Source organism: Hypanus sabinus, chromosome 7 (assembly GCF_030144855.1).
Source record: "Hypanus sabinus isolate sHypSab1 chromosome 7, sHypSab1.hap1, whole genome shotgun sequence".
Taxonomy (NCBI): Eukaryota; Metazoa; Chordata; class Chondrichthyes; order Myliobatiformes; family Dasyatidae; genus Hypanus; species Hypanus sabinus.
Window position 1 is genome coordinate 55,918,214 of NC_082712.1, and position 19,834 is coordinate 55,938,047.

General features: G+C 41.8%; 1 protein-coding gene across 6 annotated transcripts in view; it reads right to left on the minus strand.

Annotated features, from left to right (window-relative positions):
* frem1a (Fras1 related extracellular matrix 1a) overlaps window positions 1-19,834 on the minus strand; it is a 189,282-nt gene that overhangs the window by 46,439 nt on the left and 123,009 nt on the right. For all 6 annotated transcript variants that reach the window (XR_009513126.1, XM_059974686.1, XM_059974685.1 and 3 more), the window contains 7 exons: window positions 15,717-15,908; window positions 14,257-14,442; window positions 12,518-12,714; window positions 8,456-8,675; window positions 6,416-6,560; window positions 4,853-4,994; window positions 1,080-1,275 (listed from right to left, as the gene is read on the minus strand). Coding sequence is in view for 5 of the 6 variants with exons in the window: in XM_059974686.1 (XP_059830669.1) it covers window positions 1,080-1,275; window positions 4,853-4,994; window positions 6,416-6,560; window positions 8,456-8,675; window positions 12,518-12,714; window positions 14,257-14,442; window positions 15,717-15,908 (1,278 nt within the window). In the remaining variant the exon portion in view is untranslated. The remainder of the gene's footprint in view (window positions 1-1,079; window positions 1,276-4,852; window positions 4,995-6,415; window positions 6,561-8,455; window positions 8,676-12,517; window positions 12,715-14,256; window positions 14,443-15,716; window positions 15,909-19,834) is intronic.

Sequence of the window (19,834 nt, forward strand, 5' to 3'; positions counted from 1 at the left end):
CTGATGACACAAAGGTTAGAGATGTTCTGGATAGTGCGGAGGACTGTCAGAGGTTACAGCGGGACATTGATAGGATGCAAAACTGGGCTGAGAAGTGGTAGATGGAGTTCAACCCAGATAAGTGTGAGGTGGTTCATGTTGGTAGGACAAATATGATGGCAGAATACAGTATTAATGGTAAGACTCTTGGCAGTGTGGAGGATCAGAGGGATCTTGGGGTCCGAATCCATAGGACACTCAAAGCAGCTGTGCAGGTTGACTGCGTGGTTAAGACGGCATACGGAGCATTGGCCTTCATCAACCGTGGGATTGAGTATAAGAGCCGAGAAGTCATGTTACACCCTGTGTGGTTAAGAAGGCATACAGAGCAAGGAACAAGGTCAGTTTTTTTCTTAAGAAGATGGACGCGTCATCCAGGAAAGGAATAGGAAGGAGAAAGGATTCTGGGTTCAAACAAGGAAGGATTTCATCTGTCAGCAAATGGGTGCAGTTCAGCCATTGCACCAGGTCAAGGTGTACAGTACAGGGAGAGAAATAGAACTTGCTGGAGGGAACAGAAGGTCTGGGAGAAGCAGAGGGATATAACAGACCAAATGGTCCTATGCTGTAAATTGTTGGGACTAATCTTGCCACTTTCTTTATTCCTGAAATCTATGCACAGTTAATTATCTTGGTTAAGTGCTGTTTATGTCACAATGGGATTTATCTGTGTGAAAAGAAGTAGGAAAAAATATTTTACTCATCAGGATTGATGAATACTTAAAGCAAATTAAAATCAATCAATGGATTTCACTTACTCATGAAAAAACATCACATATTGAGCAAACACAGGCCATTACAAAGCTCTAACATGATTGATTGTAGAAAGACCTTAAGGTTACATAGTTAAGGATTAGCCAAAGACATTGAAATGATGTCTTTTTTTCTAAGTGTAAATGGCAATTACTGCAGTCAACTCAATAGTTTCACAGTACACTAGCATATCTATAGAATAATAAAGTACTTAAAACAATTGCAAATATGTGTAATAATTTTTAAATAATCTCAGCTTTTCTCTAAGGTTATTTTTAATTTTGTACCCTTTTCGATGTTCCGGATGATGATGTGGAAACTGTGGCCTTCTGACTTGTTATCGCCATCTGAGAGATGGAAGTGAAAGGCGTCTTCATGCTTTGTCCCGATCACTCCTGTGTGCACGTATCTCAGTTGGTTCATGTCAATGTCATCCTGACTGAAGTTCATGCCAGAGTACAGGGGTTGCCACTCCATACTTTCCTGATGGAAGAAATGTTTGTAAGTGCAGTGGAAAAATAAGCTAAGTTTGGGGAAAAAAAAGGCAGGACATTGAAAACTAGAGTTAATCAGTACTTTAAAACTGTCTGTTATGGCAAAAAAGCCTCCCAACCTTAATATTTTGTTATTCTGTGGAAGCACCTATGGTGAAAATCTAGGCAAACTTCATACTTAGTCTGATGTGTAGTAATTATGCACACCACACAAGTATATAACAATGATCACCTTCAACTAGAGATGGCCTTACCTTTTCCCCTAACATTCAATTGAAGTCCATTATCAATTCATCTTCCATCCATATATCTGGGGTCATCATTAAGCAGAAACCCAACTGGACCAGAGTCATGAACACTTTGGGTGCGGCTGCCTCACAAATCTTGTGACCCAGTGGCAAACCTGACGTTGGGTGCAGTCTGTGTGGATTTGTACATTTTCCATGTGACTGCATGGCCTTCCCCTGGGTGGTCCTGTTTCTCCACATGTTCAACAGTCATGCAAATTGGGAGGTTCAGTGTGTACAAGAGCGGTTGAATCTGAGAGCAGTTCATGAGAATGTGGGGGAGAAAGGGTCATTTAAAAATTAGTGGAGGAATGGGGTTACTCACTGATCCAGCATGGGCTTGATTGGCCAAAACAGCCTCCTTTTTAATATGTCAGGAGCAGGTTGGATACCAGCTATGTTGTGACGACTGACCCAACAACTTTTCTTTCTACCATTCACAATGCACAAATCAGGTCTATGGCAGGATACTCTCCTTTGTCCTTAATAACAATTTCAACTACAGGCCATCCCAGTGTTAAGAGCACACAATTTATGGACGCCACTATATATGAGTGAGTTCCATAATATTATTAAGTTCAAAAGTCCAAAATACATGCATACGTTAATTCCTACAGACAGCAGGATCAGATCTTTTTGTCTTTCAGTGATAGTTCTTTCTTACCAATCTTACAGTATGTGCCTTTAATGCCATTCATTACAATACTGGGGGTATAATTATCCTCCCAACCTGGTCCACGGATCCCTCGGTTAATGGTAAGGATCCATGGCATAAAAAGATTGGGAACCCCTGCCACACAGTGATTTTTGTGTATTTTCTGACCTGCAGAGAAATCAATTTAAAACAGAAACCTATTAGTTACTTGGAGGTGGCCTGTATATCTGGGGCAAAGCAACCTGCTTGATTAGGATCTCATCTTTCCTCTAGACGTTCACTCTTTCCACCAGCTAAGCACAGTGGATACAGAACAAGACATTTACAAAGTACTCTATACTTACTCTGACACCATTTCCTAGTCTGAGGAGCTCCAATGCCAAGGAGAGCAGAGGCAGTATGTTCAAGAGAACATCACCACCTGCAGGTTCCACTCCAAAGTGCACAACATGCTGATCCAGAAGTATGTTGTTATTCCTTGATCCTCATTAATTCAAAATGATGGAACTCCCAACCCAACAATATCTTGTGACAATGGGAAAGGAAGTGTGGATGTTCAGAATGGTGCTAATCACCACGTTCTGAATGGTGCTGATCTTGTGGAATTATTACCCAATCTGTGATTTGCTGCAGTATATATATATGCACTGCATATATGGCTGCACTCGTTTCTGAAATAACATATCATTCTGTTACGTAAGGTCTCAGTCTCCAATGTTGAACTAGTTTATGACACCTGATATACAAGTTGCACAGTGGAGCGTCTGACATTAGTCTTTTCTGCACAGTCTGCTGTTGTCACACAGACAGAGTCCACACTATCAAACACACATCTACACCCGCACATTTATTCTCTCCACTTGCCTCTCAATTTCCTCCAGATTCTTTGATTCACCTACATACTTGTAGCAATTTACTGTGGTTAAACAGCATTTATTCAGACTAGAGTACCTGGGCAAACTCGTCCCTTTAGAGGAAACCCCATACACACAGCACCACATGTCGTGCCTGGGATTCAGTGTTGGGGTGATGGTGGAAGTAGACAGTATGGTGGCATTTAAGAGACATTTGGATTAAGCTGGGTCTCATTTTAAATAATTTCTTCAGATTATGAAAGATTATTTCAGAATAATGAAAATGCCTCAGGGCCTGCTTCATGCTGTAGGTGACCCACCAGAGAGTATGTCAGTGGGATTAGTGAGAAGGCCAAGGGCAGGTAACAAATTGGATCAAGCAGAATCCAGCCCATAGTTCCTCTTGGTGCAGTTTGTTGCTGACTTATAATTAAGGCTGTCTAACAACTTAAAAAAGGATCATTGCAAACACATTATAGTTTTAATCACTGTTTATAGATATTTTTGAATGTTTGCTCTCATTTCTGGTCACTCTATTACACGAAGGATGTAGTGGCTAAGGACAGTGTGTTGAAAATGTTCATCAGGATCCTGTCTGGATTAAAAGGTATAAGCTATAAAGCAAAGGTTGGACTACCATGAAATGTTTCAACTGGAATGTCAAGAGAGACCTGATACATATACATAAATCTATAAGACACATATGTAGGTAAGAGTATTTTCTCCAGGGTGGAAATGTGAAATACTGAAGGACACGTCTTTAAGGTGAGAGGTGGAAAGTTTAAAGGAGATGTGCAGGTTAAGTTTTTTCTTTTATAGAGAGTAGTAAGTGCCTGGAATGCAGTGTCAGGGGTGGTTGTGGAAGAAGCATTTGGACATGCACATGGACATGAAGTGAATGGAGAGATATGGAGCATGTTTGGGTAGATACTTTTAGTTAAATTTGGCATCATGGTTGACACAAACATTGTGGGGTGAAGGGTCTGTTTATGTGCTGTACTGTTCTGTGATTCAAAGGAAAACATTTTGTCTTGATATTTACTGATGAAACTCTCATCCTTCATTTCTCCTTGTGGCTAACCTGATCTCTGTAAAGTCTACCAGTCTCTGGAGCCCTGGTTTTGTCCAATTCCACCCTCTTAGGCATTCCCAGATTCCCTTGTCCCTTGCTGTGGTCCATTATCAGTTATTCTACACACATGAGAATGTTTTTTTTTAATCAAGTAGTGGAAGTGGGGGAGGAGTAAGGTGGCAGGTAAATGGTTCAAGTTGCTATCTCCTTGCCTTCCGTCCACCTGTGATTGGCTTTGGTGACTGAGCTGGACTAGAATCAGAGTTAGTCAATGTGAATATTGGGCTGATATGCAGACTGGAACTGGTTGCTCCCATTCATGGTTCGGGGTCATTGCCCCAAACCAGACTTTCTCCTGGAAAAAAAATAATCAGAGGAGACAGCAAATCAATCTCAGTCCTGGTTTTTAATCAAAGAGTTAAGTTGAGAGGCGTAGCTAAGAGAGAAACAATTCCTCCCACCTTACATCTTCCACTCTCCTATCCCTACTCTTCCAACCTCCCCACACAAGCAAGTTGCAATCTCCACTTGGATATGGACCAACTGAGGAGGAAGGGTTGGGAGTGGGTGGATGGATCTAAGTAGGGGTTTGTTACCAGTGTTTCTGAATTAAGTAAATCAATTGCCCTCAATGCAACCGATCAGACCTCAAATCGGGATAACTTTAACCTTCACAAAGCCTAAAGTTAGTCACTAACCTTGAGCTGGAGCGTCCCAAGTTCAGGAACCCTTCCTATTACATAATAAAGATTCTGCCTTGGAGTATCTTTGTCTTCAGCTTCCAGTGCTATGCTGGAAATGATTCTATAATCCCCCATTTCTACCTCCAGTCCGTTGTTTCTGAAAGAGAAGAGCAAAATGCAGGTGACCAACAAACCTTAGCAAGGTTTGCCAGTGTGATGTTATCACTGAGCAGTTCATCCCATCGCTATCAACAAGTTTGTACTTCAGAGTTATTTCAGATGTTTTTGCTAATCTCTCAAGAGTTGTGTCTGAAAATATGTAATGTATTCTGTTCCAAAGACTTGTGTGCATGAGCACCTTCAGCACCCTACAGTGAGAGAGGAATGCTTCACAGTGCAGCTACCGTCGATTTCAAGTCTCATGAGGTCACCAGTAAAATATACTGGTCTGATGGCATACATATAATCTACCAGCCTTCCACGAGGTCTTGATCCTGAAACTCTTCTCTGTATCCGTTCATGACCCCAACTGCTCCATTCTTCAGCAGCTGATGGCAAAACGTGGGAAACACAAGAAATTAGAGATGCTGGAACCTGCCATCAGAGTTTGACCTGGAACATGGATGATTCCTTTCCTCGCAGAGATGCTGCTTGACCCACTGAGTTCCTTAAGCAGATAGCATTATGAGTGAGTTACTGATATGCCAACCTGAATTCTCAACCATTGATTCCAAAGGCGATTTCGAATCCCAGCATGCTGACTAAACTCATGTCATTCAATAAATCTGGAATTTATAAAGCCGTTAGTCTGAATAATAGAATGCATGAAAGCACTGTGCTGTATTAATGCACCTAGAATGCTAATCTCTGTCATCCTTAACCATCGGTCTATATGTGACTGCAGACACATCAAAGTACAGTCTCCAGCATTCAGGTATTGGTAGGTTTTTTTTTAATTAAGTGCAATCATGAACAATAGTCAGATCGGAAATGCTGATCAAGTCAACTAGTTCCCAAAGATCTCTGATAGGCCAGTCAGATGGTTCACTGCTGCTCAGTGACAGAACACAAAAAAATCATATGTACAATAAAGAAACATTAAAAAATAGTAGAAATACTGAAGTCATGATGAAGTCTGCTGGAGAGAGACATTGGGCATTACCAATGATAACCACACTGAGTAAACACAAACAATCCCATGTAATATTCTACAGTGATGAGCCCATGCAAAGACTTATGTGTATGCAGCACGTTCTGCATCCTACAGTGAGAGAGGAAAGCTTCACAGTGCAGCTACTGTCAAATTCAAGTCCCATGAGGTCCGCCAGCGCCTCCTGCTTAGGTCGCCGTCCCGCTCTGGCGGGGGGGACAGCCATAGGGTGCGGCTCGGCAAGCCTGACACGGCTCTGTTCAGAGGCGGTGGCGGTGGAGATCCTGACTCCGCTCGTCTGGTGCTGCCGGTTATCATGCTACAAAAGAATCCCTTTGAAACATCATTTGACAGGCTTTTCAAGATTCATCTGGCATTCTGTCTGATCACAGAACTGTGGTTATCTGCCAAAACCCAGGGCAAGTTACCTGCTCAAAAATGGCCGCTCATCATTCACCGGAAGAATCTGGACTGAAATGGCTTTGTGGACCTTGTGTTTGCCATCAGACAGCTGAATGCTAAATCTATCAGCAGTGCTTTCAGAGCCATCATGCACATATATCAACTTCAACCCTGCAATTGGAGTAGAGAACATAAAAAATCAGATTAATATCTTCCTTCAAAGATAAGTTTGCAATTGCAGATTCCCATATTTTGACCGCTGTGTTGACCACATTTGTCTTTTTTCTTTGCAATCATACAGAAAGACTGGAAATGTTCAGCAGGTCAGGCAATGTTATGGAGAGAGAAACAGGGTGGAGATTTTTCAACAGAAGTGTGTGAGGAAGTCACTTGGAATTAGACACTAAGGAAAAGTGTTCTGTTAATCTTTTGACTTATTAGATATATAATTACTGTATGTTTGAACATCAATGGAATCAGGATTTTGGAGGTAAGTGACACAGTCTGGTTTCTTGGTAGAGAGGGCAAAAAGGGGATTCATTCCATGATTAAGATCAGACACAGTCTGGTTTCTTGGTAGAGAGGGCAAAAAGGGGATCTGTTCCTTACTTCCTATTTGGCATGCTGAGTTGCTTATCTCTGGCTTTTGCAATTTGCACTGAAGAGGATGCAAACTTCAGCAGCAAGAACAGAAGAGAATTCGGTTTTCTCTATCCTGGTCATTCTTTAGTAGTGATACATGCAAAGAGATCAGATTTATTGACGACCTCCCCATCTATGACTATAGATGCTGCCTGACCTGCTGAGTTTCTTCCAGCAAGATGAGTATGTTATTTTGCAAAATAAGTGTCCTTTTTACCCCCAGATCTCCTTGTGGATCAGGTAAACAGGCAACTGTTCCAATGTTCTCTGACTGCCAGCTGGAGCCACTTGTACCATGCTGCGGTTGAACTAGAACAATATAGTCCAGGAACAGGCCTTTTTCAGCCATGATGTCTGTGCCAAACATGATGACAAAACAAACTAAGTCCCTTCTAGCTGTACATGATCCATACCCCCCCCCCTCCCCACCATACTCTGCAGTTTGTTCCTGCCTAACAGCCTCTTAAAGACTTGTATCTCATTTGCTTCCACCATTATCCCTGGCAATCCATTCCAGGCAAATGACCATATAAAAAAAAACTTGGCCCATGTATCTCCTTTCTCCCTCTCACCTAACGTGTATCTTCCAGCACTTGACATTTCTACACAGAGATAAAAGTTTTGGCTTTCTATCTTATCAAAGCCTCACAAAAAATATAAATTCTGTGTCAGGTTTCTTCTCAGACTGTGACAGTCTGGAGAAGACAACTCAAGTTTGTCCAACCTCTCCTTACCCATTAATCTAGTCAGCACCCTGATCGGCAGTCCGGAAGTCAAGGCCCAACAGCCAGAGCCTGAGACCACAATTCTCTACGAGTCCACTGGGGAGGTTGGGCCCTGTGTCTGTGTGAAGACTGCAGGCTGAAGAAGACGGGCTATCCTGGGGTAAGAGAACTGTGTATATGCATGGGTGAGTAGGTGGGCAGGAAGGAGGGAGGAATGGGGTTGTTTTACTGACGGTGCTTGTTGTGTTGTTCCGCTGAGCATTGTGGGCATGCTATGTTGGTGCCAGAATGTGGGCCATTCCCAGCACATTCTTGGGTGTGACCTCACTGCATGTTTTTATATATGTATGAGAAACAAATCTGAATCTGCAACCTACTGAGCACCCTTTCCAAATCTTCCACCTCCTTCATATAATAGGGCAACTGGAATTGCATACAATACTCCAGTTCCCCATTGAAATCATTCCCTTTTCTATATTACTGGGATCCTGGGCCCCAGTACGTAACAGGCTTTCCATAGCGTTCCTCCCCTTTGGAGTTCATTTGGCAGCCTACCAGAGGGGAGGCGAGCTTGCCATTAAAACCAGCAGGACTTCTGCAGCTGCGGCATTGTTCAGACACCTGCTCCCAGCTCTTTGTCAACACTGGTTCGCAAATATATCATTGCTATTCATCCTCCATTACAGCAGATCTAAATACCATGCATCAGCTGATCCATCGTAAAGTCATGCACAGGGAGTTCATAACCAGAGAGGGTTGGTTGTTGGTAAATCACAACGTCATTCCTCTGCATCATGCTTCTGATCATTCCATGCTGGGGTTGCCGGCTTACGGTGAACGTTAGGCTGTCAGCTGGCACATCAAGATCTACCACGTTTATTATCGATGGATCTAATTCACACATTTGGCCTTCAGACACCTGGATAGAGCAACAAAATGGCTTTATAATATTGTACCTTGGCTCAATTTATCCTCTTTACAACGTATCACATACAAGGCAATAAATACTGGTCTTGACAGCAATGTCCAGGTGCTGTTAATGCAAGGAACTAAAATAGTTAATGACACTTCCTACAATTTATTTTACTCTGACATGATTTACATAAAGGATTAATAATAACTTGTGAATAACTTACAATTCAGAGTAAATTATAATTTACAGTAATTGCAATAAATTACAATTTCTGAAACAGAAACATTGAGTGAAGTATTGCAAAAATGAGGTACTATGTTGGATCTTTCCAAATGGTCAGAATCTTGACAATTGCAACCATACACTGGGAATTGAAGTCTAAGCTAATATTATGGAGAACAAATTATTTTAGGTAAATAATGTACTAAAAATGTGGAAAATTCTGCGCATTCAGGAAAATAAAATAAGCCGAACAAGTAACGAAAGGATCGAATTAAACTCTAGTGGGAGCTTGGAATTACAACAGACATCATTTTCAGCATTGCCCTCATACAGAGAAATAAACTGAATAGCAAAGGAGATAATAACCGTCATACCCAGGGGCTTTATAATAGGCTGACTAGATCTCACTCAGAATGCTATGCTCTAGTCAACCATGATAAAAGATAGTACTCCAGTTCACTTCCATTCTGACCTCTTCTTTCTCAATCCCTTACATTTGCAATAAACCTCAATCGCAACTCGACCTTGTAAAATAAAGAAAAATACAGCAAAGTGTCTGTGTGAGGAGTGGCGTGTCACAGTCTTTCGTTCTGCACTTAGTAAGGCGTGAAAATGCCCGACACTGGCCTCTCAGGCCTGATTCGACGTCATCATCAAACCTCAACGTCAATCTGATGTTCAACATCTTAGCTTTGATTTCAGTGCAATACTGGCTTCTTGACTTAACGTTCAGCACAATAATTTCAGATAAATCACACCTGTACCATTGACATTATTTTCCTCAGGTCATTTCAGATTCCACTCCCGCTCTTTGCATTTACCAAAGGAACTACATATGTACGTGCATTATTAGAGAGCATGAACAGCTGAATAAAAAAAAATAAAGTCCAAATCCAATGAATTAAGAAGAGGAACAACAAAGCTTCAGATCTGAGAGTTTAAAAAACTTCAGGGGTGAACCTCATCAAGGATTGCAAACATTAACTGAATGAATAGCATATCAAATATAGGTAGAGCTTTGCTTTCTATTATGTTAGGTCAATTGAGAAAAATCAAGGTATTATTCATCTTAATTTCATTTGGATATTTAGTTTTTAACTTAAATTATCTTTGGATAGATTGTTCAAATTTTTGTTGTAATGCCTACCTTCCCAATATAATGCCATGAAAATGCCTTTGCTTTGTTATCTGAACTTGACTGTTTTTAACCAATCAGTATCCCTACCAATTTGAACACTTTAAAATCCACCAAATTCTTTTTGAAATTTGATTGCTGGCATCATTAGTCTAAGGTTAAGATGCCCTAAAAGAGTTTTTCAGTTTCACACACAACGGTTTGTGCTTTGCTGTCTCCTGCACAAGCACACAGCCAGATAGGCAAGATCTGAACATCCTCAGTAATGGTTGGCACAGTGTACTAACATACTCCTGTGGAATGCTAATCTCTGTCAGCCTTAACCATCAGTCTATATGTGACCTCAGTCTTCCCGAGGGTCCCCAACAATAATGTTCATTAAATCGTGTTACTTGTAACTGTCAGCCAGATGGAAAATCTGTAGCACCTTTTATTTCAAAGGAATTTTTTGGTTGCAGGGGAGACCAGTATGGAGAAATATTTAAGTCTTAAATATTATTTATTTATTTTGCCAGTTTTGATCTTTTTCAGTGATTATAGCAAGATTTAAAAAATTAAATAATCTATTAATGATTTATTTCATATTTAGTTATTGGTGAACTGACAGAAATATTTTAAAACTCTGAAGACAGGGGATGGGTTGAATATAGATTGCACAAGACACTGCAATTAGTCCACTAGTGTAACCTTGAACTTCCAGGTGCCTATCACTTTAGTTCATCTCACTTCATCTGATATCTCTCTCTTTGGCATCCTCTTGTTGCAATGAGCCTTCATGTACGCATGATGGTTAACAACTTATCTTCTGTTTGGTCAAAATACTGGTTTCTGCAGTTAACAGTGATGTCAGATCATCAGCATTGACTGAAAGACCCTCCGACTATTTCAGATTCTGCTTCACATCTTAATACCTCCTTCAGAATGTCTTCTTTATTTCCTTGCTTGTCGCATTGTAAGATCTCACCATTTTTTTCCACAGTTGTCTAGAAATTCACCCTTAGTCTCTGGTGCCAAACAAGCTATAGCAGTATTACATAACTTCTACAGTAAAAATTTTTACTTTCTTTTAAGAATATAATGATATACTCTTTAACATTTTTTGCTACTTCAGATTCACTATAATTTTTATACCATTCTGCTGTTTTATGCTTGTTGCTGTTTTTTTTATTAACATGTATAGTATTTACTCTGTGAGCTTCATGCTAACAAGGAATTTTATTATGCCTAGGTGTACCTGACAATAAGCTAATCTAAATCCGAATGTAGTGGTGCTGGTGAAAGGTATATCCCTAACATGTGATGTACACAGTAACAATGCTCTCAAGGTCCAATACTTGGACTGATGATGGCAAAAGTCAGCAAGATTTGAAACTAATGGTTGCTAGGCAGTGAATGCATCTGTAGTATACATACATAACTACTCTTCTGTCTTGCTCTGCATCGCTACGTGGTATAGTATGGTACTGGTGGCACAGTAGACCAACAGGCAGCATAATGATTTACAGTGCCGGTGACCAGGGTACAATTCTCACTGCTGTCTGTAAGGAGTTTGTACAAACTCAGACTGTTTTCTAGGAATGCAGCCCCCGTAATGCAAGTGCCACCTGCACTTTGAAAACTGTCCAACTGGGGCCAGTACAGAGGATCCTCTGATATTAAGAGCTCAATGTAATCGGTACAAGTCTTCAAGAAGAGAAAAAGAACTCTGTGGGAAAAGAGTCTGCAGCTGTCCTGTAATAACTGGAAATTGAAGTTGTAATGTATGGCTCTCTTTCTTTTAGAGCAATGACCCTGCCCATATTGATCTGCTGTCTGTGCACGCGCATTGATCTTGCTCCTGCTGCAATGTGAATACACCAGTTAAAGCCAGCTCCCAAACCTGATGCCACTTCACAGGTCCAGGAGCGCAAAGAGAATGTTATCATTGACAAGCCACCTGCCAAACCTCATGCCAATCCATAGGTCCAGAGGCACTATCCTGAAAGAAACAGAATGCCACCAAAATGATTGAACCCTTAGAATTTTGAAGTTAGTTATGGAATGTTATTATGAAAGCATGTTTATTTGGAATATGGTTTTATGAAAGGGAAATTGAATGTTTTGTAAATATACAGTTTTATGTTGTATTGATCTAAAGGGGGAGGAAGTGTAATGTATGGATCTATTTCTTTTAGAGCAATGATCCCTGCAGTAGCGCTATGTATTTATCTGTTGTCTGCACACGTGCATTGCTCTCTCTCTCTGCAATGAGAATACACCAGTTAAAGTCATCTCCCATGGTGTGCTTTTATTTAATTGATATGTAGTTTTGCACAGACACAATAGAAGTATTTGGAATTCTAATCTTGCCTGGAATCTATCTGAAAACATATTCTGTGTGCCAGCTAGCTGTGTGATTGAATTTATTTCCTGCACACATGCCCTAGTTTTGCAATATCTGTAGACTCACTCTTCAATGAATGAAAATTAGAAGTAGTATCTAACAACTTACAGTGATATTCCTGGCCAGGAAATTTGGAGCCTCATCATTTACAGGGCGGATTATAACATAAAACGGAACTTCCTTAGACCAATGCTTCCCGTCAGTAACATACAGAAAGAATTGATCTGCTGTTGGTTCAATCCGTTGATGTCGTGACTGAACATAATTTATATGCAACTCCTTCATGTGCTTTAAGTCAAATGAACCTAGGAAAAGAGAAATAAAGGGAATGACTGAGAAAGACCTTGTATAACGATGAGGTTAGAAACTCTATTGTGTCTCCTGTTAGTGTCAGGTTGTCCAAGGTATGGACTAAAATGTAGTTCATTCCCTGCCACTCATGTCTGAAGAGTATACATCATTGGAAAGTTCTCTACCTAATACTTCAGTCCTAGAACCGTACAGCACTTCCTGCCCACCTGACCCATCACTGCCCATAATGCCTCTCAACATGAATCCCATATCCTTCTATGCCTTTCGTCCTCAACTATCTGTCCAAATGACTTCTAAATTGTGTCTTCCTTCATCATCTGCTCTGGCGGATTATTCATGATATTCATCACCTTCTCTGTAGCTCCACAGATCTTTAAATTTCTCCCTCTTGCATTATACCTGTATTATCTAGTATTAGACGCCCATGCTCTGGAAAAACACTCTATCCATACTCCTCCTTTATAAGGTCACTGTTCAGCCTGCAATGTCTTAGTCTATTCCATCTCCCCTTAAAGACTGAACAGTGAGCTTATCATCAACAACATTCCAGACAAACATTCAGATGAATCTCTTCTGAACTCTCTCAAAAGTAACACCACCTTTTCTGGTTATATTAGTGAGTTTAGAATTTAAAGTAATTTCAATTGGTGAGTAAATAGATGTTTCTGTTACCATTAAGCATATGGTTCAGCTTCTGAAATTCACAAACTTGAGGGGTCTTTGCAATTTGTAAAGATAATTTTTGTCTAATCTGAATTAGACAAATTACTGACCTGCTCTCAGAGAGAAAGGAGTATAAGAGCTCATTTGATTTGCTGAGGGAGATAAACAGGGCAGATAGCAAGAAACTTTTCCACATAGTGCACAAAGATTTAAGGGCATAGATTTAAGACAAGAGGTAGGAATTCAGAGGCAATCTGAGGGGGAATTCTTCTCCAACTAACTGTTTTAAATATCAATAACATCCTTCTAATGGTTCAATTCCCTGAGTGTACATATTTGCAAATTGCTATGATTGAATAGGTAAATGCAAATTTAACTATCAGCACATTTTATTAAAGAAGTATTGTCTATATGAAGAAGAATGCAACAACTACAATTCTTTTTGGTTAAGGAGTGATTAAAAACAATGTAATGACTTGTGTTTTCAAATTAGTATCTACATATTGTGTTTTGATGAATATATCATCAAAGTATTGAGGTAAAGAGGAGATGGGAAAGGCTATAGATACTGGAATCAGAAGCAGAAAAATACTGGAATAACAATTGGTCAGCAGCATCTGTGGTGGGAAATGGATAATCGACGTTTGGGTCAAGCTCCTTTATCTGGACTGATATAAGAGGGAAGCCATTATACAGGGGTGAGGGAAAGAGGTGAAGCAAAAATTGATAAAGACTTCTGTTGGACACTTTATTCTTGAGAATGGGCGACTTTGTGCTCATTTTATAGATTGGACTTCTTCAGTCTTCCAAAATAGTTTAGAAACCAATGGAGAAAATCCTGGGTTGGAGATGACAGACTCATTTGACCTTACCTATGCTGATGCCCATGTTGCTTTTCTCATGCCCTGGTGTTGGTAAAGTGTTCTCTATGTAACCAAATTCAGGTGGGGACCACAGGACAAAAGACAGCTCATCATCTGCAGTGTCTGGATCACTAGCACACAGGTGGTTGATAGTGATGGCAGCTGAAGACCCCTCGTCAACAATAAATAGTTCACCTGGAATGAGACAGCATCAGAAGGATTTATTTTGGAATTAAAGCATAGAAATCTGTATTAACCATTTCAGAACAATATTGTTCTAGTAACTTTACAATTTTGTTTCTAAACTTTTAATAACCTGTGGACAACACATTCATTTTACGAAACAGAATGAATTAGTGCATTCAAAATCTACACTAAGGTCTTCCATTTTAGCACATTACATGAATAAAATACTATTTTAAAGCAAATTAATTTTATTAATTTTTTGAACACAAGTAGGGTTTAGAGATTCCTGTGAGGAATCTGTTGCTACAAACACATTCCACAGGGTAACACAGTGCTGATGTTCAGTTGTTTCGGGAGACCGTCATGGATCTGCTGTAAGTTATTGGGTGATAGTGAATCCAATAGTCTACAGGGAGTCCCAAAGTACTGCCTGGTGAGGCTGGGGTTCCCCAGTGTCATGCTGTTAAAACAGCCTCTCTGATCATGAACTGGCTAAATCTACCATGACTATCAATATAGGTGACAAATCTTGGTTCAGTAATGTGGGTTGAAAGGCAGAACAGCCACAGCTAAAAGATCCAAAATGGGACCACACAAATCAGCAAAAACATTTGCTGTTCAGGTCAAAACCTTGCAGTCCTGCAAATTGAGTTTTGAAAGGTGCTGGACTTTTAAGACTTCATGGAAGGAGCAAGATCCATAAACATCTCCATCCTTAATAATGACAAGATCAGCTTGTACAAAAGATAATGTTACCCCATTTGCTCCATCTTCATCCCAGATTGTCAAGTTAATTAACCAACTCAGCTTCCTCAGAGTATTAAGTAATTACCAGAAGTCATTCCACATGGTATCAGTGAGTGATTGTGAGACCAGCGGATTCCCGTGGACCTGACTATATTCTTTTTTAATATCATTGTTCTCCAGTACAATGACCATATGCCAAGCTAATCCAGTACACCAGCATCCTCTCGATAAAGTGGGCTAGTTGTTTGGATATGTCCAGTGCGCAAAAAGTTGGGCAATCCAGTCCAACTTATTGTTACCCCACATCCATTCTTTAGGAAAGTGCCTCCTCCTCCTTTGATAACTTGTTGAGCAATGCCCAGCTTTGATTTTGCCAAGACCTCTTCGGCTCAGCCCTATTACAGCGGTTGTCCAAACATGGAACAAAGGTTGAATGCCAGAGTGATATTTGAAAGACTACCCCTAACTCGAGGTCACCATTTGAATGATGGCATTCACATTAATTGATGTTTACATAAAAAAGATTGTTTTCTTACCAAGAGTAATTCCTGGTGGCTGATTGTTGGTGGGCATTATAGTAATGTTGAGATCGTAGACAGGGAGAGATTCATGCAGAGGTAATGGAGAAATGAATGTTTCTTTGCAGCAGCCTCCAAGTACGCCACTATCCCAGTCAGTAACAACGAGTGTAATGGTGTCAAAGCATGGTGCCAAACCCACCTCACCACCTAAAAGAAAGTAGTAAGATAAACATCACTACTCATATTCCATCAGGATTTTGCTTTCTTTCTATGTTAAATTAACAGCAGCATTTCAATTCACAAGCTGCAGAGAGTTGTAAGCTTAGCTCCATCGTAGGCATTAGCCTCTGTAGTATCCAGGACATATTCAAGGAGCGATGCCTCAAAAAGCCAGCATCCGTTATTAAGGACCTTCATCACCTAGGTCATCCCTTGTTCTCATTGCTGCCATCAGGGAGGAGGTACAGAAGCCTGAAGGAACACACTCAGATATTCAGGAACAGCTTCTTCCCCTCTGCTAGCTGACTTCTGAATGGACATTGAACCCATGAACACCACCTCACTACTTTTTTATTTTTGCACTACTTACTTAATTTAACTATTTAATGTATACATATATATACTTCCTGTAATTCACATTGTTTCTATTATTATGTACTGCAATGTACTGCTGCCGCAAAGTCAACAAATTTCATGACATAAGCCAGGGATAATAAAGCTGATTCTGATTAAATCTGCTTGAGCATTCTACCCTGGCCATGTTTCCACTCTTTGACCTGGAAAGTGTTTACTCCTGCTGAAACCGGTTTTAATGAACTTGATGCCTCCCAGTATTGGCTGGGATGTCCTGCCAGTGAAGAGGAGTGATGATTAGTTCTGAACTGGCACCAATGTCGTAATACTTATTTTGTTCATTTTACCTTGTAAGTTACGTATAATCTCTGTTGCTTTTATTTTATGTAATTGCCATGTTTGTAAAGTACTTTTCTGCTGCTGCAAAAGGCTAGTTTTTACAGCATTTATACCCTGCATGTGTATCCAATGATAATAAACTTGAACTTGAAGAATTCAGCAGTTCCATGGTGGGGGGTGTCTAGTACAACAGGGCACAGCCTCAGGATAGAGGGGAGTCCATTTAAAACAGGGATGCGGAGAAATTTCTTTAGCCGGAGGGTGGTGAATTTGTGGAATTTATTACCACAGGCAGCTGTGGAGGCCAGGTCACTGGGTATATTTAAGGCAGAGCTTGATCGGTTGTTGATTGGACACAGAATCAAAAGTTACATGGAGAAGGCTGGAGAGTGGGGTGAAGGAGGGAAGCAAAAGGACTAGCTGTGATTAAATGGCAGAGCAGACTCAATGGGCCAAATGGCTTAATTCTGCTGCTATGTCTTATGGTTTTACGGTCTACTGTGCCTGTGGATTGCAATGTGGACACTGAGACAATGGCAGCTCTGCCCCTGGGTGCATCATTGGTGTCTATATAGCTGCTGAATGGACAAGAGGTGGGACACATTTCACATCTGAATCCCGAGAGTTTCAGATGCAGCCATTGTCAGTGTATCTAGCATATTAAACTACTGCCTCTTTATTTAAATGGAATGTTTTTGCTTATTTTTTCATTTTGTTTATTTATGTATATATGTTTCCAAATAACTAGTCGTTGTCTGTGTACCTTTAAACTGTTTAAAGTAATTTTCGTTAGTTTCTTTATTTTTTCAACCATTTCCAAATGCATCCGATCATGAGAAGGGAACGATGAAAAGTTTGTCATGACCACAGGGATATAACTGAAAAGCATCACTTGGCCTTCTTTTATATAAAAGTACCCTGACTAGTTGCATCACACATTGCTATGGCATTTGAAATGCACAGAAAAGCAAAAAGTTATGGAGGCATCCGTCCACACCATCAGTAGTATCGACAGGGGGCACTGCATCCATTATCAGAGATCCCCACAGTCTGACCCTTGCCGTTTTCTTGCTGCTACCATTGGGCTGGAGTTACAAAGCCAGAAGTCCAACATCACCAGAATCAGCTAAGATAGCATAATGGCTGGTGTGATGCTATTACAGTAAGGGCTGTTCCAAAGTTCGGAGTTCTGCGCTTTCATGTGGGGCATGTGTCAGTCTTTTCCCATGAGCTTGTTGTTAAGTGCATTTAATTTAGCCATTAAGTTTGTAAGAAACCCTAAATCCAGTAGCCACGCATCATCTGACAGTTCCTCGTGCTCCTCCTCTCTTATTGACAGAAAAGTCTTTCTCTCAGGCAGCAAGTCAACAAATCGTTGCAGCACTTTGCTGCGACTCAACCATCGAATGGAGGGGCTATACACACATGTGCACTAGGCAAAAAGAACGGAAATAAAAACCCTGCAACCCCGGAAACAACCTCTTACAAACAGCTTTCCATAGCAGGAGTATTGCTATATTACAATTATCCTAATCAGTATTACTTATTTACATAATGCTCACATTACCACAGTATTTGGGTAGTTATTTTTCTTTTTTTTTCCGGGATCTACTGAGAAAGTCTCAAAGATCGACCAGTCGATTGTGATCTACAGTTTGGCAACCACTAGTCTAGTCCTTGGGTTGAGATTCCAAATTGGAGAAAGGTCAATGTTGATGGTATCAGAAAGAATCTGGCACGTTTGGATTGTGACGTTGTTTTTTGGTAAGTGGGTGGCTGTAGCGGTGTGCTCTTGCAGCGCTGAAATAACGACACGTAGTCACGGAGCTGCAGTTGCGAAAGAGGTTTATTCAAACTTCGCGGCCTCGCTTTAAAGCCTTCCTGATCCCACCCTCCCCGGGCGGGAATGCTGTAGGGGGCGCATAGTCACAGTCCCATCCCGCATGCGGGCTTTTCCCTTTGCTGATGAAGCAGGCTTGGCGCCCACTGTGGGACTGGCCTCAATGTCGGTGCACGCCACTTTGTGAGCCGGTTCGAGTGCGCTGGGAAGTGGGTCGCCACATAAACACCCCCCCAGAACCGGCGATACACCCCCCCAATGTCCTCAGTCTGGGTCGGACTCTGTTTGGGAGGTCTGCCTCTGCGCCGCGGTGCCTGAATCTCGACCGGCTGCGCCAAGTCCACATGGGCCGGTTTGAATCGGTCCACTGTGAAAACTTCCTCTTTCCCCCCAATGTCCAGCACGAATGTGGACCCATTGTTTCTGATCACTGTAAACGGCCCCTCGTAGGGCCGCTGTAGCGGTGCCCAATGTCCAGCACGAATGTGGACCCGTTGTTTCTGATCACTGTAAACGGCCCCTCGTAGGGCCGCTGTAGCGGTGCCCAATGTCCAGCACGAATGTGGACCCGTTGTTTCTGATCACTGTAAACGGCCCCTCGTAGGGCCGCTGTAGCGGTGCCCAATGTCCAGCACGAATGTGGACCCGTTGTTTCTGATCACTGTAAACGGCCCCTCGTAGGGCCGCTGTAGCGGTGCCCAATGTCCAGCACGAATGTGGACCCGTTGTTTCTGATCACTGTAAACGGCCCCTCGTAGGGCCGCTGTAGCGGTGCCCAATGTCCAGCACGAATGTGGACCCATTGTTTCTGATCACTGTAAACGGCCCCTCGTAGGGCCACTGTAGCGGTGCCCAATGTCCGCCCCGTCATACAAAAACGAACTTACAGTTCTGCAGGTCTTTGGGTATGCAGGTCGGGTTCCGCCCGTGCTGTGAAGTGGGTATGGGGGCCAGGTTACCGAGCTTCTCACGTAGTCTGCCCAGGACTGCTGCGGGTTCTTCCTCTTGCCCCCTTGGGGCTGGGATGAACTCTCCTGGGACGACCAGGGGTACACCGTACACCAACTCGGCCGACGAGGCATGCAGATCCTCTTTGGGCGCCGTGCAGATTCCAAGCAGGACCCAGGGAAGCTCGACCACCCAGTTAGGTCCTCTCAGGTGGGCCATGAGAGCCGACTTCAGGTGATGGTGGAAACGCTCCACCAGTCCATTCGACTGTGGATGATAGGCAGTTGTGTGGTGCACCTGTGTCCCCAAAAGGCAGGCCATAGCTGATCACAGGCTGGAGGTGAACTGGGCGCCTCAGTCGGAGGTAATGTGGGCCAATACACCAAAGTGGGACACCCAGGTGGTGATCAGTGCTCGGGCGCAGGATTCGGAG